The sequence below is a fragment of the Thunnus albacares genome, chromosome 10 (assembly GCF_914725855.1).
Source record: "Thunnus albacares chromosome 10, fThuAlb1.1, whole genome shotgun sequence".
NCBI lineage: Eukaryota > Metazoa > Chordata > Actinopteri > Scombriformes > Scombridae > Thunnus > Thunnus albacares.
In genome coordinates this window covers 31,601,337-31,625,156 of record NC_058115.1, presented here as the reverse complement: position 1 = coordinate 31,625,156, position 23,820 = coordinate 31,601,337, and the positions used below count along the sequence as shown (strand labels likewise).

At 38.9% G+C, this 23,820-nt stretch overlaps 1 protein-coding gene across 4 annotated transcripts in view; it reads left to right on the top strand.

Annotated features, from left to right (window-relative positions):
* Positions 1-23,820, top strand: part of shtn3 (shootin 3) — a 43,481-nt gene that overhangs the window by 14,485 nt on the left and 5,176 nt on the right. The window contains exons 3-15 of one of the 4 annotated variants that reach the window (XM_044363963.1): positions 9,530-9,624; positions 10,076-10,250; positions 10,638-10,735; positions 10,943-11,024; positions 11,308-11,402; positions 12,868-13,014; positions 14,594-14,747; positions 18,241-18,418; positions 19,337-19,407; positions 19,526-19,629; positions 20,699-20,713; positions 21,361-21,429; positions 22,176-22,302. In XM_044363963.1, coding sequence (XP_044219898.1) covers positions 9,530-9,624; positions 10,076-10,250; positions 10,638-10,735; positions 10,943-11,024; positions 11,308-11,402; positions 12,868-13,014; positions 14,594-14,747; positions 18,241-18,418; positions 19,337-19,407; positions 19,526-19,629; positions 20,699-20,713; positions 21,361-21,429; positions 22,176-22,302 — 1,410 coding nt within the window. Of the gene's footprint in view, positions 1-9,529; positions 9,625-10,075; positions 10,251-10,637; positions 10,736-10,942; positions 11,025-11,307; positions 11,403-12,867; positions 13,015-14,593; positions 14,748-18,240; positions 18,419-19,336; positions 19,408-19,525; positions 19,630-20,698; positions 20,714-21,360; positions 21,430-22,172; positions 22,303-23,820 lie in introns of all 4 variants that reach the window. The other 3 variants (XM_044363962.1, XM_044363965.1, XM_044363964.1) reach the window with 3 other exon arrangements.

Sequence of the window (23,820 nt, the reverse complement as noted above, 5' to 3'; positions counted from 1 at the left end):
TACCCAGCCCTATATATGTGCACCTGACTATTGTTTAAGACAGACTTGAAAAATTATGAACGTATCCTTTAATACATGAAGATTTGTGACAGAAAAATGGGGACAAGCATGCAATGCAGCTGTGCAAGTTGTTTTAAGTTGACTTACAGGAATATTGAAAAATGCTTAAATATGTTTATTTGATTATTGTTTAAAGACACCCATACAGTCAACTGCTTGTAGCAACTGCTTATAACAACTATCGCAGCTTCTGTGCTGGCTGAAAATTGTGTTACATTTTATATCTATATATTGTTTTATTCTTGCTCCTTAATTACTGGTAATATTTGTTGTCCATGAGCACACTGCTCAAGTTGTTTCGCTGTTAGGTGTGGGCTGCTCTGATGTAATTTAATAAGGTATCTGTGTATATATCTACGTTAAAGAAAAAAAAACATGTATTTCCAACATGGTCCTGAGATGTTAAAAGTCAAAGAAACATAAAAAACACGAGGACAATAAACAGAAAATTAAACTTTTGCCTCCATTATTAAACCGGATGGGAGCTCATGACATGATTTTTATATTCAATCTAAATACATAACTCAATAGATCAACATGTACTCTATACCAAGCCAATTCTTTATCAGAGATAGGAACTTGGCCTGTTTTTCTCTTATAGGCCAAAGATAGAGAGAAGATAGATATTCATTTTGGTATTGATAACACTACACATTATAAAAATCTGTCTTAAAACAGTATTCTTTAACTATTTAGAGTTGGGTTTGTTTGTTTTCCCATCCGCAGCCCTCAAATGCACAACAACTCATATATACCACTCTGAATCTCTCAAGCAGAAGCTTATGAGAAGCACTTGAAGGCAGCATTAGTCCACCTATTGTTCACAGCTTAGCCTCGGGTTAGTGTTAGAGCTTATACCTCACTGGCATTAATACTCATGCTTCTTTTTGTTATAAATCCTTTGTAGGCCGAGCAGGAAAGTGACTTTTTCAGTCGTTGATGTGTCCCAGAGTTCCCCCGAAATACACCATTTTACGTAAATGCAACGATCATTCAAGAAAGGTTTCGGTATTGGCTTGGACTGGTTGCATGTTGGCTTGTGATCGTTCCCTGGCCAGCTTTTGAACCCTGTTTTAACACTCTGTGTTGGGATTTCACCATTACACACGGATGAATGTGCTTACCGTTGGCTAATCCTCCAAATCATCTGTTAATAACATGGCTCGTCACTAAAGAGGCTTTCCCCTGCTCCGGCGCACTGGTGAAAAACAAAAGCAGCACTTTGTATTTAGTCTGATCATTACAGGTTTTAAGGGCACGTCATTTATCTTATGAAACTCGGAGGAGTTATTGACCCAGAACAGTTTCCTCTGAAGGGTGACGGAGGCCTGTAGGACAAACACTACCTCATGAAGGAGACCCTAGTTTCATCGTATGGCTTTCAGAGCTCCCAAAAAGTTTGATTTATAATGACGAGGGAGAGAGAATTCTTCTAGTTTGCCTGCCAAATATATATATTTATATCATTGTCACTGAGAATTCTTATTTGTGATTGGCTGACAGGTGTCCATTACTTTCTAGTGATCGTACAGTGTAATCAGACACCTCTGATGCAGGTGTTTGCTTTTCTAAATGAATGCAACAAACACTAGTATTTCAAGTAAAACATTCATAGCTTTTTCAGTGAAAAATTTTTAAAAAAATACACACACAACATAGATGCCCTAAATTAAATGCACACTTGCTGAAATAAGCACATCATAAGTGGAGCTTCTCTTTTACATTTTGGTAAATATATAATATATTTATTTCTGTAATGAGACTTGCAACAAACTGTACAACTGCGTCATTCTCATCTAAACTTGTCACTGTTTTTGTGTGTTTGTTGCTGCCTGTTGCTGTCAATTGTTCCTCCAAACAACAGCTGTCAGTGAACACAACAGCAGATCATTGAACAAATGCAAGAATTGGGTGGTGGTTATAGTTCAGGAAGCAGGGTCATTAATTAATTAAGTAGTTAGTTGGTTAAATTCTTTATTTTTCCATGTCCTTGTCACTGTTGTATATTGAAAAACAAAAATACAGCAAGACATCAATCATAACATCATACATACATACAATTTAATGCTTTTATGAACAAAATTTTAAATAAAATGTACACCAAATAGCTGTATAAAGAAAGAAAAATACTAGTTTAAGTCCTTGGAAATGGCAAAACAATTATCAAATGAAAACAAGCTTGACTACTCAGCTAACAGAAAATTCTCCAGTATTCTCCTGTGATGGCACCAGCTGCTGGTTTCTCAAGTAAAAAACAGAGTAAAATAAAAAAAAAGAACTATAAATAGCAGAGTATGACCCGCTCTCCTCCCGTCTCTGCCTCCTTTGTTGCGTCTGACCCACAGAGCTTCAGCTGAACTGCGGTGCAGCTGAGCAACGCTGAGGACGATCCACCGTGGCATGTAGGTTGAAACGGTGGTTAAAGCGACTGAATACAGCCCTGAGAGCGCTGAGGGTTTAAATGAGTCTCTGGCTGGGAGGGAATCACACCACCAAAGCCCATCCAGAGGCATTAAACATTGAATGAGGGATTAAAAATAGATCTGGCAACACTCCCCGTCCTCTTTCTCTCTCATATCATACTCAGGTTTTCTCACTAGTCTTTCCTCACCCAAACCCAGAGCCTCTCTAGCACTGCGTTCAGAGACCGTCAAAGGTTTCAAAGGTCACTTGGTAAAATGTCTACTGCATTCTTTTGATCTGCATCCAGCTTTTGGCCCTTTAGTGACATTTGAGATATATTGCTTGGCAAACATCTCAGATTGATATTAGTTTTCCCATGTGGTGCAATTGATCTGAACACATCAATCCTACTTGGGTGCAGACCAAAACAATCACACTGAGACCCATTTGGCCAATGGATGTATTAAGGACAACTGGATACTGTGTTCAAAGACAGGGCCAATTCATTCCTATGAAAGTTGCTAGGTTGCACTAGAAGACAAAAACTGTCTACCGTGTCTCCTGTCTTCCTCACACATCCGCACTTTTGGGCCTAAAGAGTCTTTCCGGTGCGTCCGAGACTTCCACTGGCCGAGCTGGTTGACTTTCTGTCGGTTCTCTGCTCACTTGAATGGGGATAAAATTATTCATATTGTGAGGACCTTCTAGACTTTCAAAATGTTATTGGACCGTATGGATCAAATTCTGATAGTAAAGTGAATCATTTCGCTCAGAAAATGTATTCACTGTTTTACAGCTGCTCCTTTTCCAATGATTGTGTGCAGAAAAAATGCTTTTTGGGCCAGTGTGCATGACATGACAGACAGGAAGTTGTGCTTACATTGTTTGGCCACCATGTAAAATTGGCTTCAGAGCCCGACGCAGAGAACCTTCTTCAGGATCTTCTTCCTGTAGCACACAATACAAAAGGAACTGTCATGCAAAGAATATTCTGCACACTTCATGTGAATCAAAAACTCAGTCAAGATGTGTCAACATCTCTGTCCAGGATCTTTACATCATCGAAACAAAGAACAAGTAACAAGAAAGTCTTGAGTCTTCTGAATGATTTATTAAATAAATGTAGCATCACTTGTTTTTGGTGGCTTTTCTCACTTTTCTGTCATGAAATTCATCATACTGTAAGATGTTCACTCTAGATATGGTCAGCTCATCTTCCAAGAATATACATACAGTATTACAATCAGCCCAAACTTGTATCTGCCAGTAGATAAAGTCACAGTGGTCAATGGGGGCTTGCGAATCAAACAGTGGTGCAGAGTCTTCTCCGGGAATAATTTCTTCTTCTTTCTCCGTTCATTGGCTTTCTCTAAATGGACTCACTTCATCTTTATTGGCCACAGAAGACTAAGATGTTTTTCTTGCTGTAATCATTCCTCCTGTCCATTAGCAGATCCCTTCATAATGCACTTACAATGTAAGTGACGGGGAACAAAACCCACAGCAAAAATGAAGCTTCAGCCATCCGAATGAGTCAAATCAAGTAGATATCTTTCAATGTTACAGTCTTTTTAGTGCCAAAGTTCCTCTTTTTGTTACTATACTTCCACCTGCAGCTCAACGGGGAAACGCTGTCCGAGGAAACATAAAGAGGGAATTTGATGCTAAAAAGACTGTAAATGTGGCAGATATCCACTTGATACCTTGATAACCTCCTTCACTGTTCATATGGACACCTGACTGTTGTTTTAAAACACGCTTGACAAATTGTGAACCCGTCCTTTAAGAAATAAAACCTCTCACAGTCATTCTGTGTATTGAAGCAGAATAAAAATGTTTTCCATGATAGAAATAACACATCGGGAGGACTGTTTGGCCTTGGTCGGAGGTGCCTGTTCTCTGAGTGCTTTGTAGTTGTTGTTGTATCTCTATAATATGAAAGATCAAGCCTTTTATTCTGTCAAGTTCCCATAAAAGGGGTCTTTACAAAGTACTGTTAGTGGAAAAGGAAATAATGGATTTGGATCTGTTTACTTCTAAAGCTTTAAATGAAGTCAGAGCTCTGTGTTATGAGCTGCTGGTCGGTCTGTAGTTACAGTGTGATGTCTTGGAGACAGGCTGTCCTCTAAAAGCATCCCTACATAATGCATCTACACACATACCAGCTACACACAAAGCCCTGCTGGTATGTGTGTGTGTCTGTGTGTTCGTGTAGGACTAATTGCGTTGCGTCCAGGCTGCATCATCACAGACAGAGAAGCATTAGTCATGTAGCCTGCGAGCAGAGAACCTTCCACCTGAGATCTATGAGAGGCAGAAAGAGGCTGAAGCGTAATGGGCTCTGTGGGCCTGAAGGCCTCGATGACACAGATACAGTTATTGTTCTGGTGATGGTCGTCATGGTGACATTCTTATTGTTTTTTCCTCAGTGTGTTAACACAATAGTAGGTATATATAAGCAATATAAATGCGAGCTTTACTCATGGTTTTCCAATATTGTTGCATATTAAATATTTGGCTTCTTCTAAAGATCAGCGTGATTGTGGGACATTATGTGTCACCTGGATATTCTAATGCAGGAGGATTAAAATACAGTCATATTTCTCAGGACTTTAACACACAACATTAATAATAATAAAAGACCTGCATCACCTGCAAGGCTATCATGATCATGCATATTTAAAAATACAGGTTATCTCATACAGTTACTGACTGAGGTAGAGAGGAACACCCAGTTTAATAATGTTTCAACACTTGCCACATAAATTCATCTTCTGCTGTTTGTGTTAAGTTTGTATTATCACATTAACACAAATGATTAAACTACGAGATAGTCAGAGCGGCTGTCTAAACTGTGGCTGTTATGTATATAGTTAAACTATTCACGTCACAGTTTAATGGACTATTGTGACTCAAATTTGCTAATATAATAGTTATCGGCAAAGTTACTTTTGATAAAAAGTAATCTTTTTGTGCACGATGACAGTTAACATGCAATAACAAAACACTAGGCAGCCCTAGTTCAAAGTAATACACAGTTAATCCATCAGTTTTCTAAGGTTCCTTTGCTTAAAATGATTTTACTCCCCTGACATTATGATGTATGAAAAAAAAGGATGATTAGTGGACTTGTGTGGGACTGATAGACTAGCTTTGGATGTCACGTACAGTTCTTACTCTTGTGATACAATTACGTCTTGATCACAGTGTCTCTGAAACTCATTTTCATTTATTTGTCTGTTTCAGGGATGGTTGATATATTTGAGCTCAGCCAAGAATTGAACCAAACAGCGGTTGTGAACATAAATTAGCAATTTTCTTCTTCAACATCTCTGTCACTCTTCTATTATGGCTGTATATAATAACACTCCCAGATGTTTCAGTCATTATTTGAATTGGATTGATTGATGGCAGCGCGTCAGTGTGATAGTGTTACAGACACTTTTGTTATCTGTATGAAACTTGAACGTGTGCTGAGCAGGCAGGATGGTTTCACTTACAGCAGCATAACAACATGTCTGCATGTGGAAAATGAAGGACAGGCAGCCTGTCATTAACTGCTCAATTGATGTTTGTGATGTGAAACACGCACTGAGCAGGTGTTAGTGAACGTTACACTGTTTATATGCTGAATGTTGAGACTTAATGACTGTGTTTGAATGCTCATCTAAAGACAACATATTTTAATATCAGGTTGTTATTTTGTCTTCATAGCTGAAATCTGAATACAGTGATTTTAAGTAATACATAGAAACAAATAAAAAGAAAGAGGAAAGCAAGCTGCAAGATGTAAGTTTCCGTTTGAAGAGAGACTCAAATTCTCCAACACAGTTAATTCATGTTGTAGCTTAAATTTTTCCAATATGCCACCAGTAAATAAGATGGATGACTTAGTTACTTAGCTAGTGAGATGGTTAATTAGATAGTTGGTTTGTTGTAGTTTTTAGTTTAAACGGTGTCTCGTTATCGGCTCTCACATTTGTAAAGGTGCTGCCTCGTTGTCTTTTGTTTGAGGACCAAACTGTATAATTTATTTAGGATTTATTGATTTGTTTGTGTGTTCATGTCAGTTGGGTAAAAACAAACCACAGAGAATATTCTGGTGTAATGACACGGCAAATTCGAACTAAGTATGACTACAAACAGGGGTGGACACTGTTACGACCTGGGCTCAAGGGAAAGCAACATGAGAGAGGAACTCCAAAAAAAGTCTACACCAATTTTAGTTTATAAAAGACATTAAATAAACTTAAAACAGGAGAAAGGGCTTTATGCACCAGGTGTCAGTGGAAAAGAGTTAACTGGTCTGAAGCTTCCTGAAATATTGGTCAAAGACAGTACAGTCCAATTAAATCACACCACACACTATGGATTCAAAATATTGACCATTGACTAAATCAGTAACTCAGTTTTTGGCCAATCATTGCTTATAAACTGACTTTTAGCCACGCTAGCGGCTCTAGAGATGGTAACAGTGGTCGGTCTGTCGGTCCACCACTTGGGCCCAAACTGAAATATCTCAACAGCTATTTGATGTCATGAAAATGTGTAATGTGAAAATGACATTCATGGTCCTACTTTACCTCTAGTACCATAATGAGGTTGACATTTTTGGCTTTAATGAAATATCTCAACAACTATTGGATGGATAACCGTGAAGTTTGGTTCAGACATTGATGTTCCCCAGAGGATGAATTCTAATAACTTTGGTGATCCTTTAACTTTTACTCTTATTTATTTATTTAATTCACACAATACTTTGGTGTATGATAAATACCTGCTAAACTAATGACATCCCCATCAGTTTCAGCTGTATTCTGTTTTTAGTGCTAATTAGCAAACTTTAGCATGCTACGATGGCGAAAATGGCTTGAAAATGCAGCTTCTCAGAGCTGCTAGCATGGCTGTAAACTCTTAGTCTTAAAACTGAAATATCTGCAATGTTATACAGACTAAAACACACTCACTTTCACTTTTGACTGCACTACATGAACATTACACTAACTTCTGCTGTGGCTCTGAACATTCGCACTGGATGTAAGTCACTGCAGCAAAACTATTCTTTATAAACATAACTAATAGGAGACTGAGCTGTGGTCGATGCACAGCTACTGTACTGGAATGCATAAGATCTGTACAGCTGATAATTATCTTTCTACTGTAGTTGCATAAACTTGAATAAAACATTCAAATAAGCAAGATTACATTTATCTCATTTGAGAGTATTTTTGGCAGTGCTTTAGGGCAGGAACATCTTCCCCTCTGCCCTCAGCTGTGTGTGTGAACAGTGTAATCACATTTGGGGCTTGTACATCAGCCAGGAAGGACACCGTTAATGGATCAGGGATGTTAGTGGGAGCTTCCTGCCGGCTGTAACACGATCCAGCCACAGCAGCCTGAAAGAGTCCCGGTCCGACTGTGTCACCACAACGAAACTGAAACGATCGATGAAGATAGAGAAAGACGGATGAAGAGGAAATGATAGTTGAGCTCTGCAAATATTTGATTTAATATTGAGATTTAAAGGACCAGTGTGTAGCATCTAGCTGTGAGGTTGCAGAATGCAACCAAATGAACACATCTCCCCTCACCCTCCCCTTCCAAGCGTGTAGAAGAAGCTACAGTGGTCATGAAGGCCCTCTCTAAAGCCAGTGTTTAGTTTGTCCTTTCTGGGCCACTGTAGAAACATGGCGGCTTCTGTGGAAGAGGACCTGCTCCCTATGTAGATATAAAGGGTTCATTCTAAGGTAACAAAAATACAATGATATTTATTTTCAGGTGATTATACACTAATTAAAACATACTCATGAATATTATGTTCTATTTCGTTCTGCTAGATGCCACTAAATCTTACACACTGGTCCTTTAATGGATGTAAGTTGTAATTTTTTAGTTCTTCATTGTGTTTCAGTATCAACTTGCAGAGAAGAGAAGCTTGAAATTTTGTAATTGTTTTGGATTATTTCTTAAAATTGATTTCAAAATACATTTGTTAATAAACTGTTTTAGGACACAATGAAATCATTTGCACAGTTTTTAGTAAACCAAGTGTTTGCTCAAGATATTATTTAAATTCTTGTGTGAAAAAGGCTGAAATGATTGGAATTATCTCCCAGCAGTCCGACTCATTACAAACGAAATGCAGCAGGAGAAGAAAGAAGGAGACGGAAGTGGGAAAAGAGAGAAGCTTGATCTTTATTTTGACATGACGGCAAAGCTGCTTCATCACGTTGAGTTTCTCCTCTCAGTCTAGATTTTCCTAAAGTCTCCATATCTGGGTCATTTTAAAATAACTGAGGACTAGCTGAGCTCTGGTGACACGTTTGACAGCTGCGAGCGTCTAACAAGCTCAGGCTTTAGCTGTTATCGTTTATGACGGTTTTACACAGAAACACACTTATTGTGATCTTGACAATACATCACATTACTCCTTCTTGTTTTTTTTATATGCAAAATCTAGACGCTGCCTTCAAAAGGAACGCGTGTGAGTTTGTATTTCTGACATGAGAGGTCAAGCGTGAGATGTGCTTGCTGTTTAAAAACAGGAGATTACACTGTTTGCTAGTTAAACGATTAAAAATGGATGCTACCTTGTTCCTTTTTGAAAATGATTTTGTATGTTTTCCATTTCAATGCTAAGCCCAGGAATGATAACCTGTAAATATATTAGTGTAACATTTCCAAACTTCTTTTTAGTTTAGTAGACAGACGGCAGCTTCCGTCATCAGACTGAGACAGATTTTGTTTTATTATCCGGCTGGTTTGTTCAAACCCAGAATCACGGGCTTAACAATGTTTACTTAATAACAGTGCTAACCACTGCACCACCACTGCCCTAATTAACAGAATGTAATATTCATAAGTGTGTTTTTTTTTACCTAAACATATGAGTATTATTATTATCCAGTATATATTATATTTCTGCCAATATCGTTCAGCTAGATGCCACTAAATTCTACACACTGCACCTTTAATGCAGTATATCGTGCACCATTAAAATGATTTGTGTGTGTGTGTGTGTGTGTGTGTGTGTGTGTGTGTGTGTGTGTGTGTGTCCTCCCCTCAGTGTCTCAGATGGTGATTGAGGAGGTGAGTGTTCTGCAGACTCAGCTAGAGATCGAGAAGTCGTGCCGGGAGAATGCAGAGGCCCTGGCCACAAAGGTCAGGCACACAAGCACACAAGCACACGCACACACACACACACACACACACACACACACACACACACACAATAATCAATGCTATAAGATTAGACCAGGGTCCAGCTGGCATTAGGAGGAGAATAAAGTGAAAAGTTGAGTCAGGATGACTCGGCACAGAGACTACATCATCTCTTACTGCCTCCACAGCAAAAACTCTGACCTCATACAGTATGAAACTTTAATGTTGTTTGGAAGTTGATCCAACAAGTTAATCATTTATTTTTGCTTTTAAAATATACATAACATAATATAACAACAAAGCAGCATCAACAAATGTGGAGCATGTATGACAAGCGTATTCCATAAACTCTTCATTACACAAATACTTTCAGTAACTTGATGCTGTTACTAGAGGTCAAGCTACTACTAGAGCTGAGCTATCATTGACCCCTGTGACCTTTGCCCTCCAGCTGAACTGTGAGAACAGGAAGCTGAAGTACCTGAGCCTGTCGTCTCGGCCGTGTTTGGACGAGCTGCTTCCCAGCATCTCGGACTGCATCGCGCTGGAGACCGACACAGACGCGGACACAGACGCAGCAGACAGCAGTCCTGACACCTTCACGCAGTACCAACAACAGGTTAAAGGTAGTGAACAATACACACGATCAATTACATGTTAACTACCATTAAGTTTGCTGTAAATATTAATTGTCCCAAGAAGATGAATCGCTTTAGCGCCACCATCAACAAAACATTTCCACATACATACACAAGAAATATCAAAGCCATCAATACCAACATTTTCCAGGATACGTTACCATAGTTTTTATTTTCTATCATATCCATGGAGGCATCACACCACTGTACACTACTATCTTTATATCATATTAATATACTGTTTTGCATTCCTGCTCATCAACACCACTCTAATGATTCTAGTCTGCATGCTGGCGTTTTTCCAGCGTAAATCATTTTGTCATTTTTAGTATGAAGTGAACTCACTTTCAGTTGTGCGTCTCTGTGTTTTGTCAGAGCTGAGGGACACGGTGAACAGCTTGTTGGAGGAGAAGAAGAATTTCGTCTGTCAGATTCATGACCAGCAGAGACAAATAGAAGAGATGGCCGCACAGGTGAGGAGGGAGCCGTACAAACGTCCTGTCACAGAACCAATTCTTCAAACGTCTACTGCTGTAAAATGTCATGGCAGAACATATAGTATTTATTTAAAATGTTAAAACATTTTACACTGTAGATCAAATTTTAAATTAAAGCAAAATTTCACTCTTCAGATGCCTTGTGGCTGATTTCGTTGACATTTTCTTTTTCGCTGTTTGCAGTCCGAGAAAGATCAGGCTGAAATGAAGGCACTGCGTGAAACAGTTGAGCAACAAAATAAAACCATCAAGAGATTTAACAGAGGTGAGCCAGAGGTTAAACTTTAACTCTGAAACAAAAAAAACCCTTTTTAATACACATTCAGTATGTTACACTATATTAATTATAAAAAGGTTAAAAGTTAACTGTACTTATGTCAACATGCTTATATTAGCATATAACATGCTAAATAGAAGTTGTTTGGAAAAAAATTCTCCTGCACTTTAAGAATAATATGATTTGACAGCAGAAATTGGTGTTAATGAGTGTTCATCTGATGTTTTCTCTCTGTGAAATGACTCGCTCTTGTCCGGCGGTCTCTCTGCAGTCTCGATGATGGCGACTCAGGAGTACGAGGGGATGAAGGAGCAGCTCGACTTGGAGCAGAGCCTCAGAGTCAAAGCTGAGACTTATGCACATGAGGTAAAAGAAGAAAAGCTCACACAAACATACTGCTGTCAATGTGGAAATTGGGGCACTATAATGTAACACAGTGCAAGCAGGAGGACAGAGTATGTGTTCATGTGTTAGCTTATGGTTGTTGGCGCAGTTCGCAGTGGACTCTAAAGATGCATTCATTGATTTTTGGAACTCAAAGGCCACAAAAACATCAAAATAAGGTGAAAGTTGTTATGGCTAATTACAAAAATCCCATATTCTCTCTTGTTTTAGCTCTGGTTTGGTCTCCACCAGCTCCTGAAAAAAAAAATCTGGTTCTTTAGCTGCTAGATGTTCCACTTTCTTCACTAGCTAGTCTCTAGCATTGGCTGTTGTTTGGTGCTGGGCAGAATGGCTGAATTTGTTCACCCTGGATTGTTATTGTCAGACTGGTGAATGTGTTTCATTACTTCTGTTGTCATTGTGGTTTTATTTACTTGTGTTTTATCTTTTAGTTTTTTTCTGCAGTTGCAAGTTGCAGTGTATTGAGCTTTCTCAGCCACCGTACAGAATAGAGGAAAAGTTCTTGAAAGACGGAGTAGAAAGTGAATTACAGAGAGAAAGTGAGGGAAAGACTAAGGAAGAGGAAAGAATACAGACAGACAGAACCAGAGAAAAAGAAATAAAGTAAAATACATTTTAAGAAAAAAAGGAAAATGAGAAAGAAAGAAAGAGGGAAACAAACTTGGTATTCCTCAGGGCTCAACACTGGGCTCCCGTCAGTTTTAAAAGAGCAGAAACTTCTCCAACTTAAAAACAAAAAAAGAAGAAAGATGAGGAAAAGACAGAAAATGTGCCATGAAACAAAAAGAGGTGTAGTAGTTCTCTGAGGATTTGTCACAACAAACAATTTTACTATTAAAAGTTATTGAACTCAGTGCTGATATTTCTTAAGGTCTTATTTCTTTTAGTCAAGTAGAAAAAAAACTTGTTTTTTCAGCTTCTGTTGGATACAAAAATAGCTGCTTATAACTCTTGAAAGTGAAACCAGCAGTGTGGCAAGAGTGGAGGAGTTTTTCAGTTTTCATCCATCAAACACACTGAACACATAACGTCATCTAACCTTTAATGTGAAGAACACCTGAAAATGTCCTTGTCCTGCTGCTGTCTCATAACACTTTTATAGCAGCTGTCTAACTGCTTTCCATGAAATGAAAGCTGTTGGGTGATGCTGTTGTTAGCTTCAGTGATAAATGGTGACCTGCATTGTTGTGCTGGTAATTGATGTGTGTTAATAACCTTGTGCCTGATTAATGAAATGTCCTGAATATGCTGTTTACTGACCTGAAAAGTGAAAAGCCTGCAGGATTAAAACAGACCTTGTGTGTGATGGATAAACTGGGTTGCTTTGTTGGAAGTAGAAATATAGAAGATGTTGAATTGTTACTGATTTCCTTCTCCCCTCCTCCTCCTCCTCCTCCTCCTCCTCCTCCTCCCTCCTCTCCTGCAGATGCTGGTGAAGCAGAAGGAGGCCAACAGGCAGAGTATGCTCCTGCTGCAGAGTGCTGAGCCCAGCGTTCAGCTACTGAAAGCTCTGGAGGACGTCTCCACCGTCACCAAAACCCTGGAGGAGGAGCGTCTGCAGCATCAGCAGAAGGTAAACCCCAAAAAGCTGTCAGAGCTCCAAACATGTGCAGCTTCAGTTTCTATTTTCAGGAGGGCGGTGTTCTTCCCGGCAGAGCTGATGACATGTCCGTCTCTATCAGATATCCGCCCAGTTTGACTGACAGAAAGTTCGACTCATTGTGAAGGACCGAGTCATCGCCGTCTCTGTTTGTTCAGCCAGCTAGCTCTTGTCTTAAAGGACAAAAACAGGGTTTTATTTTTGTATATTTGTAAAGTATATTCACCATCTCAGATGTGGGGATACAACAATATTTTCGCAGGAGATTCCTGACGAGGACAGCAACACTCTCAGTGAAAATAACGTGATGTTAAAAAGTTCTATAGTAAAGTGTAAAACTGAGAAAACTAAATTCTAATAAATTAAAATTGAAACTGTGTCTGAAATTACATTTCTGGAGGTGATGATAAATAATAAATCATGCTGGAAAACCTTTAAAGTCAGTTGCAATACTGTATAAAATTAAGGATATTCTAAACTAAGCTTCATTATATACACCTTATACAGATCCTTTATAGTTCCATACTGTATAACTTACTGTGCAGAAGCATGAGGAAATACATATAAAACAAATACAACTCCAATTTTTATACTTCATAATAATTGTAAACAAAAGTACCATGAACCAACAAACTCATTATTTATTAAAGTAAAGTTTCAAATCATGTTAAAAATCAGTTAAAAATCAATAATTACCTGAAAGTATCCAAATGTTGTTTTAAATGAGAGGAAGTCAATGTGATTTAAGAAGAATTCACACGTTTAATAGATTGTGATGTAAATTACTGATGTAGGTTACTGATGTAGATTACTGATGTAAAAAGAAATCATTGTATTTCAGTTAAAGGGGTGAATTTATGGAACAGCTGTAGTTTATTGTGGTTTTAGAAACTTTTATCTCAACAATTCTGTTTGACCGTATTTATTTGTATTGCCTACATTTTATTTTCTTACTTATTTTCTGATCTTTTATTTGGCTTGTTTTGATTTTTCTTGTCGATGTGATTTTAAATTCCTGTTTGTTTTATTTCCTGCTGTTGTTGTTGTTGTTGTTGGACTCCAGGAGGACTAGCAACCACTTTGTGGAAGCTAACGGGGATCCACATATAGAATAAAGCTGTAGTGAGGAACTGAAAACATGTAGCACATTTAATAAGTTTAGAAAATGTTTAAAAATAATTTACTGAACAAATATAAAAGCGATCATAAAGGCACATTGGTATTAGTATGATAGGGTGCAGGATATTGTTAGTTTTAGCTTGATGTTAGCTCTTGATGATATTAAATGTTATAAAAAGGGTTGAAACAATAAATTGTAGTTTCAGCCTGCAGAAATCTTCATGTTGTTTTATTGTGTTCAACTGTGGTATTTAAGTAATTTCATTTTTTATAATTTCTTGCCCAATTATCTGTTATTGATTGAAATAAACTTCAAATTTTAATAATTGTGTAGCCATGTTGTGAATCATACAGTACATGTATGTGTGTGTGTCTGTGTGTGTGTGTGTGTGTGTGTGTGTGTGTGTGTGTGTGTGTGTGTGTGTGTGTGTAGGTGCAGAGCCTGGAGGCCCAGCTGGAACAGAGCTGTGTGAAGAAGCAGCTGGAGGCTCTGCAGAGGCAGCTGGAGCTGCTGGAGGAAGAGAAGAAGGATGTGGACGGACGACTGGAGCAAGCAGAGAAGAAGAACAAGGAGCTGGAGAACACAGGTGGGTGTGTGTGTGTGTTTGTGACACATGCAGTTGTTCACACTCAGACACGCAGCAGGACATGTGCATCGATCAGTTATGAAGTTAATCACACATACATAGAAGTAGCAGGAGATGAGAAACACACACACACACACACCATGGCAACAGAAAATACTTGTTTACTTGATTTACTGGCAGGTTTCCATGTGTGTAGACACGTCAAACATCAAAAAAACATCTCATTAATGTTTAACCACCATTTAAATCAGTGCTCAAGGTAACTATAGCAACAATATTGATGCTTCTGGCTAGGTTAGCAGTTAGCCAGCTGGTGAAACTAACCTAACCTCCAGTTTGTGTGTCACAGTGTCCCTGAGCGAGAGAATGAACCCCACATTACCGATGCATGCGTACGAGAAACTGGATGTCACTTTGGACACCTTTACTTAATGTATTTAGATACCTCCTTATGTTTCATTTCATGCAGAATCTTGAGAAAGTCCTGAAGGAAACAAACCAATAAACAAGAATGAATGTCTACAGGCTGCAGTGTTCAGTCCTGAGCCTTTGCAAACATGATGTTTATCCATAGGGCGTCTCTTTACTAGCAACAATGAACAATGAACAGACATACCAGCACAAACCTGTTATTTACATGTTTACTACGTACAGACACACATGGGAAGACTTGCATAATTAACGCATGCGCTGATACGTTAACAGACGGGTTCACAATTTTTCAAGTCTGTCCTAAAACAACAGTCAGGAGCCGAAATTAACATTAAATTTTTCTTGCTGTAATCATTCCTCCTGTTCATACTGACCATTAGAGGATCCCTTCATGATGCATTTACAGTGGAAGTGATGGGGGACAAAATCCACAGTCCTCCTTCTGTGCAAAAAATGTATTTAAAAGTTTATTTGAAGCTAATATGAAGCTTCAGCGTCCAAATGAGTCAAATCAAGTAGATATCTTTCAATGTTACATTCTTTTTAGTGCCAAAGTTCCTCTTTTTGTTACTATACTTCCACCTGCAGCTCAACAGGGAAACACAAAGAGGAGCAAAAAAAACACACCTGAGCATCTAACTATGACTATGGGTGACAGAACTATCTGGCAAAGACAGAAAGGAGAAAAGAGAGCCTGGGTAGATATATTGTCGAAAGGATGAGGTAATGATGAGCAGGTGTGCCAGTCACAGGTTGAGCAGGAGGAGGAGGAGGAGGAGGAGGAGGAGGAGGAGGAGGAGGAGGGAGTAGCCACGCCCACGGACACACAAGAACACACACACATGAACACAGAGAGAGATACACACTAGGATCACGGTGAGAGCCATGACAGACTTGAAAAATTGTGAACCTTTCCTTTAACACTCAAACATGGAATACATCGTTTTAGGTCCAAAATCAGACACAGAACTTTAAATTTACATTTCTAGTGGAGATCACAAAGCTTCCAAAGATATCAAATCTGTCTGGAATTAGAGGAGATTTGCTGAAAGACCTTTAGAATATTTCCAACGTTTGATGAAAAGGTGCAGCCGGTCTTGAACATTTTTCTCAATTGATGCATCACGTAGCCTTAATACAGTAAATAACAATAACATGAATTAATATTTAACGGAATATTAATATGAAAAACATATTAATATAATTTAGTAAAAGCTACACATGGGAGAATGTTAAAGGGGGAAAACTAAAGGCATCATTCACTATTTTTACACCAAAAAAATAAGATTTTTTTACAACTTTATTCTTCTTTAGAGTCACATAATCTGATTTCAGATTTAATGTGTCTCATCATATGATAAAATAAAAATCAAGCACCACCTGGATGATCCACAGTAAACAGGACGTGTGATGAATAGTGCTTCTGTCACTAGCCTCTAACATTAGTGGCTGTTGTGTGTTTATTTCTCCATTGATGCTGAAACAGACCATTGACCCATCTGCTGCAGGAAAAACTGGCAAACATGCAGAATTTCTCTCTGCGTGCAACATGGCATCTGTCTGTTACTTTTAAATGGGTCACATGAAGTTTGGGGCCAAAAACCACCAACTGGCTTCAACCAGAAACCGTTAGAAAGGAAAAAAAAAAAATACAAACAGAAGCCTCTTTGATTCACCACTTTAGTCGCATGGTGTCCGAAGATAGTGCGTTCGGTAAGAGACTCCACTCTGGAGTCACATTCGGAGGTTTGAAGTATTAAACCGGAGCTGCTACAGTAGAGAAGAAGAACAAACTAAAATCAGAGAACATGGATGCATCTACAGAAGTAACAGCAGTAGTAATAATAGTAACAGCGATAGTTTAAGTTTAGTACATTTTTTTATTTGCACATACTGTATAAACAACAGCATAAAGCCAGATAATAGAAATAAAGCGAATGTGTTAAGCATTTCCACACTGGACACCTGTCCATGTAGTATGAAGACTTTAGCACTTTTAGAGTTTAGAGATACCACCTCACAGACCTTCCTCCCATAGACGTTCTGTCATGGACTCTGTGTTTTTGGACTTTTTGTGTTTTTTTGGTTTTTGAAATTTTTGTATTTTGGACTTTTTGTGTTTTGGGGTTTTTTTGGTTTTGTTTGTCACAGATGAGAGATGGTAGTGTTGGTTGTTGGGTATTTGAGTTGTATTCATGTTTATTCTGTGGCGGTTCTATGCAGGTCGGTTTATTATGAAGAGTTTTGTGGGTTGTTTTTATTTTTTTGCTGTGTTCCCTCTTATGTTCCTGTGCTTTCTTTTCCCATCTTCTCACCTGCCCTGCATCTAGCATCATTATCCCTGTTCTGTGTTTCCCTACACCTGCCCCGTATCATAAATAAACCTTTGAAGAACAATAGTAAGAATGTGAATATTTTGAGAGGCGTGTGCTTCTCAGGGCGGGAAAATACCCCCCAAAACACAACAGAGCCACCAGATCCCCTAAAAGTAGAGGTCAAGCATTCAGACCTGTACAGGTTTTTCCTTTAATTTGTCACACGTCTGTATGTATGTATGTACAGTATGAGGGCCAGTATGCATGTGTAAGTCTGTATGTTCTTATTTACATAAATTGCAAAAAAAAAAAAAATGTTGAAAAAAAGCTTAATATCTTAAAAAGCATAAAAGTTATAAAAATAAAAAGCAATAGCATAAATTTCCTTAAAGTGCTGAAGGTATTGATATATGAATAGATTCTGTAAATGAAAGTATGCAGAAGTACTTAAAGATGTAAACCATGAGAGGAAGGTGAAGATGGTCGACCAGTATCATGAGAATTAAAACTTGAGGAACTTACTAAACATGATGGGACAGAAAGTTGCAAGAACATATATATTTACAGATAAACACACATATCTGGTGAATATTTGTGGTATTTACTGAAATAATCTCTTTAGACAGTTTGAGAAAGTCGTTAATCTCACAGATCTTTTTTTTTTTTTTGCAGTACATGGAAGTGATGAGTTAGATGTTTGTAATATTAAAAAGTCTCCTTTGTTTTCTTCTTCTTCCTCCCCACAGTCCGGGAGCTCCAGGAGACCCGGGAAAAGATCGCCATGACGACCAGCCCAGTACCCCCTCCTCCCCCTACACCCGGTGTGGCCCCGCCTCCTGCCCCTCCCCCACAGCCACCTCCCCCTCCTCCTCCTCCTCCTCCACCTCCTCCTCCACCTCCCCCTTCCAGATGCAACCCCCTGAGGTGAGGACGTTTACATTTAATATAAACTGTGACTGAACAACTAAAGAATAAAAGGACGATGATACAACAAACATGACTAAAAACTCATGAACTGTGCAGGATTTACTGTACACTATCGTACCGTGCTCTAACATTATTCTACAGTTTAATTTAGTAATCATAGTGTTGTATGACAAAGTGGCAACAATAATAATAAACTTGTTTAGCATCTTTAGGATCAAACTGAAAGAAAAAGGCAGTTCAGTGCATAAAAGCAGCATTACGTGCAACGTCCACAGTGAGCGGTGCCGGGTCTATTCATGCCTCCTGAAGCATGAAATTCACTCGTGAATGTATATAAATGAGGGTATTCACTGACAGTTTACTCAAAATTACCTTTTAATTATGCATTTAATTTGTTGCTGACTTTGCCTGAGGAGAGATAGAGAGAGAGAGGTAGAGAGAGAAAGAGACAGAGGTAGAGAGAGAGGAAGGGTCCTGCTCTATATGATGTACTCAAAACACGCTGAAGTTCTCCTCATTTCCATATCTTTGTGTTTCTGACATCAGATGTCAGACGTAGTATGAAAATTGATCACGGTTGAATAAATACTACACATAAATACTTCCTGTTAACCAGCAGTCATTATGAAAACGCTGCTGCGGGTAAAGTCGTTATTTTACACGTCAGTTACACATTAAAAAGTCGTCATGTTCAAGTACAGCGGCGAGCATCTAAATGCGGCAGCAAAACATGTAGGAGTTATGTTTGTAAAATGAGAAAAATGTCGGCAAAACATCTCTGAACTATATTATATAAACGTGTCTGCTGAAGAACAGACGCTCCACGTATCAAACCTTTCCAGCGGACGGCGAAACGGCGACGGAGAAATGAAAGATCTTCGAAAGGGATTTATGATCTGTTTTTCTCTCTCTCAGCTCTCTGATAGCCATCATGAGGAAGTCGTCAAAAGGCTCCAAAGCGTCCGTGAAGGTCGAGCAGCCTCCAGGTGGGTTTCACTCCCTGACCGTCACGCCCTTTTCTATCCATGTTGTCGTACGTGTTTATCATGATGCGTTACAACATCTTGGAGTTCTTATTTACGCGTCTTGTTTCTCTCTTTCCAGCTGCTGAGGGCGTAGATGACGTGAAGGTGAAGGCGGTGAATGAGATGATGGAGCGGATCAAACACGGCGTCGTCCTGCGACCCGTCAAGAGTCAGGAGAACAAGGTGAGGACGAGACGGGTGGACAACTGAGAACAATAACATCAGTGTTGTTTTTTTTGGTTTAGCAAAGGTTAAGTTTCACTGCTGCAGAGGATTCCAATGATCCGTGTCTCCATATGTAGTTATTTTTTGACATGAGGAAGAAGCAGGACGCAGAGATAAAGCAGAACGGGTTTGATAACAGGCAGAGATGATGAACTGGGTTCAGGCTGGAACACTAAGATCTAAACACACAGACAATCTGACAAAGGCCACGGATGAGTGAGCTGGTATATCTACTGAGGGACTAATGAGGTGATGAGGGGCAGGTGTGCAGGTATGAAGGGGGATCAGGTGATGGAAGAATCGGTCTGGAACGAAAAGAGAGTTAGTACTGGGGAAAAATATGTACGATGGTAAAGATCTGTTGTCGTTTGACATGCAGTTTGAGATCACGACAACCGATCGAGCAGAAATTCTGCCTGATTCTAAAAATCAAAAGCATCAAATTCCCTCTTTGTGTTTCCCTGTTGAGTTGCGGTGGAAGTATAGTAACAAAAAGAGGAACTTTGACACTTAAAAGACTGTAACCTTGAAAGATATCACAGAGGGAGGACAGTGGATTTTGTCCTCCATCACTTCCATTGTAAGTGTATTATGAAGGGATCTTCTAATGATCAGTATGAACATGAGGTTATGTTTCAGTGTTCATTTGGGGACCTGACTGTTGTTTTAAATCTGTCCTTTTAATCTGTACAGCGCTCAGCTTCAGTCCTCATTAGTTTTTGACCCTGAATGCAATAACAGCAAGAAGGTCAAGGGTCAGAGGTGACAGTGCACCTGACAACAGAGGCACTCAGATATCCCTGTGGCCTTGAAATCAATTTTAACTACACAAGAGAATTAAACATTTCTGCTTCATCAGTTTGAAAATTAAACATGTTTCACTGTCATTTTATGTCTCTTTTTACTCTGTCCTCCTCCTTCCTGTGAAGCTCAGACATCTGTAAACACTGACTTCACATTATATGCACTCTGGCTGATTGTTCTCTTCTTTCTCTCCTCTCCACGTGTCTCCTTTGTGCTGCCACAGAGAATAGCAGTAAAAGTGAGTATATTGACATTTGCATCAATCTTATGAGGTGATGTCATCGACGCTCTCCGGGGAAAAGACATTTTCCCTCCCCCTGACCTCACACACACACACAACCCAACACACACACACACACACACACACACACATGCTGCAGAACCTCCTGTTTTAATCAGTTAAACACATTTTAACATCCATTTCAAATAACTTAATGGGGCTGGACGCTTGCTGGTTTATTGTTCCTCTCCAAAAGGGAAGTCTACAATGCTGCTGTAGCAAACATTCAATCAATCTGTCAACAGAGGAAGATAAATTTTTAATCAGAAAACTCTCACACTGATGCTGCGTTAGATAGTTTTTCCCTCATAGGAAGCTGAAATATCCGACTCGTCAGTGATTCTGGGGCCACTTTCACCAAGTTTCCAACATGAGATCATTTTCTGTCGTGTTATTTTTGACACATTTAACTCATCAAAAGATATTTGTGACCCATACATGAGCATGTGAGTGGACTGTAGGATCCACAGATGTATCAAGCAGTTGCAAATCACTCTTGTGGAACGAGCCTGTTGAACGCAGCGATAGCGCCGCGCTCTAAGCGTTGACTCACATACAGAGACAAAACTTACAGTTAAGGTGAATTATTTGTCTTTTTTTTCCAGCCCTTCTCTCCTCCGCTGTGTGAGGAGAAACCGCAGGAGAGCGCCATGGACGAACTGAAAGGCATCCTGGTAAAAACAGCTTTTTTTTTTTATCAGCTTTGTCACGATATGTGTGATGTTTCAAAACTGCTGCTTTGAAATGAAAATCCTTAATTCAGTCTTGATAAACTATATCTCACGATTTATATTTGTGGAAATGATTGAGATAACAGTCGCTCCTTAATTTTTTTACCATCTTTGTACCTCTTGGAAGTGACCGAGATCATGAATGTTATCAGTTCTTTGTGCGTAAATAAGAGGTGATTCTTTAGGGCTTTGGTTTGATTAAAGATTAAAACAGTGATTAACACTAGACAACACCTAAATTAGTACATTATTAGTTATTATTGTTGTCTGAAGCTGAAGATTTGTTTACATCAGTAAAGTTTCTACACAATAAACTTAATTTTTATTCATTCATTTTTTATGATAAAACAGATAAAACCAATTCCAGTAATGTAAGACAAAAGAAAAGAACATTAAAAAGAAACAGAAATTTAAAAAAACTCTTCAGAGAAAATAAAAACTTAAAAGTTTTTAAGAAGAGATGAAGACATTTTTTATTATGATCAATTAATAAACACATAAAATACAGTTTTTAATCTATAAGTCAATATCTTGAATTCACACCTGCAATTACATATAAATGAGATAATATGTAACTTACAAACAATGACACACTGAGGCTTTAATAAAGCAGTCGTACACTGACACATATAGTATTAATGTAATTGTTGTGGATGATAAAGTCCCTGCTGTGTGTTTGCCTCCAGGAGACGGTGAAGAGGAGCCCCAGCCGAGGATCCCAGGAGGCGGGGCCGTCGCCGCCGGGCAAGAAGGACAGCGAGCTGGAGGTCATCCTGAGACGTCGACGCAACAAGGCGGGAGAAGCCGGCTCTGGAGGTAAACGCACCTGAGGAGGACGCTCAGGGAGGAATTTATTTGTTTTCATTTTTCATAGTGAAATCTAACAGTTTTCCTGCAAAGCGGACTCATCTTGCACATATTTAAAATTTCCATCCAGTAGAAAGTGATGATGCACTTAACCCTCCTGTTGTCTTCCCATCGATCATGCAACTTTTGTCCTCCCGGGTCAATTTTGACTCCGGAGAACAGAAGTCCACAGATGCTATAAATCCTAATAAAACACCTAAAATTCAATGAAAGTAGTGATCATTACTCTTCCTTGCAAAGTGTGTTGTGTGGAACCATCCATGTGATTTTCAGGCAATTAGATGAAATAAAATCCATATTTGTGATATAAAAACATTTGAAAATGGGCCAAATTTGTCCTACCAATCCTCCTTTGACATGAACCTTTAACATAACATGTCAAACCACAAAACTAAATTATGATCTTTAAAGCTCCCCTCTGGATGTGTTTTCAGACATATAAAAATACTCTGCTTTAAATGATAATTTGGGGCATAATACGGTTTTTCCACAAAAGATATTTTCCATTTCAAAAGTTGGAGGCTTCAAGTTTCCACATCACACTCGTGTAAGTTGCACACTGAACCACGATTGGCTCCAAAATAGTTGTGATGTCACAAAACACGCTCATAGCACATGTGTTAAACTGAGATTCAAGGTGAGCGCAGAGAAACTTCAGCAGATGAAGGAACAAGAAGGGAAACACACATCTTTGAGTCGAGGACTTTAAGGCGTTTAATGGAACCTTTAAACTCTTTGATTTGTCAAGAAAATATGTCCATGATTCATAATATCAGATAATAAAATCAAATATAGGCTCGCAGAAGAATAAAACAGGCAAACTGAACAATGATAAAACAAAAAGTGAATTCAGACATGTGGCTGGATCAATGATCTCTGTTCCCCTGACGGTTCAGACGAGGTCCTGCTGTTAATTATCATGTCGCTCTGTTAGTCAATTTTCAGAGCATGCAGCGTTCAAACTGCTGAGGTCAAAGGTTCGACTCCCGCTGAGACTGTACTCATAACAATTTCATGCTCTGAGGGAAAAAGCGATCTGATTTGCTGTGTCTGTGTGTGTCCAGAAGAGGGCAACCTACACCGCAGAATCCACACACACACACACACACACACAAACACACACACACACACACACGCACACACACACACACACAGAGCATGAAAGGAGGTCAGATTAACTGCTGACATGGATTTATCCGTTTTTCCGTGATTGATTGAACTGAATACATGAGTGACTCTGGTCTGAAGGGAAGTCAGTCAACTTAGATCCCAAAAAGAACCAGAACAAAATAAAAACACTTTTCCATCAAAAGTAAGTTGAAAATGAGAGCAGATTCAGTAGATACAAAGTCAAACAACAAAAGTCAGAGAATAATCGACTGAAGGGTGTAGTGGTTTAGATTACAAATTGATGGAGGATGTTAATGTGGGTGAAAATGAGAAATTTATTGAAACCAATAAAATAAA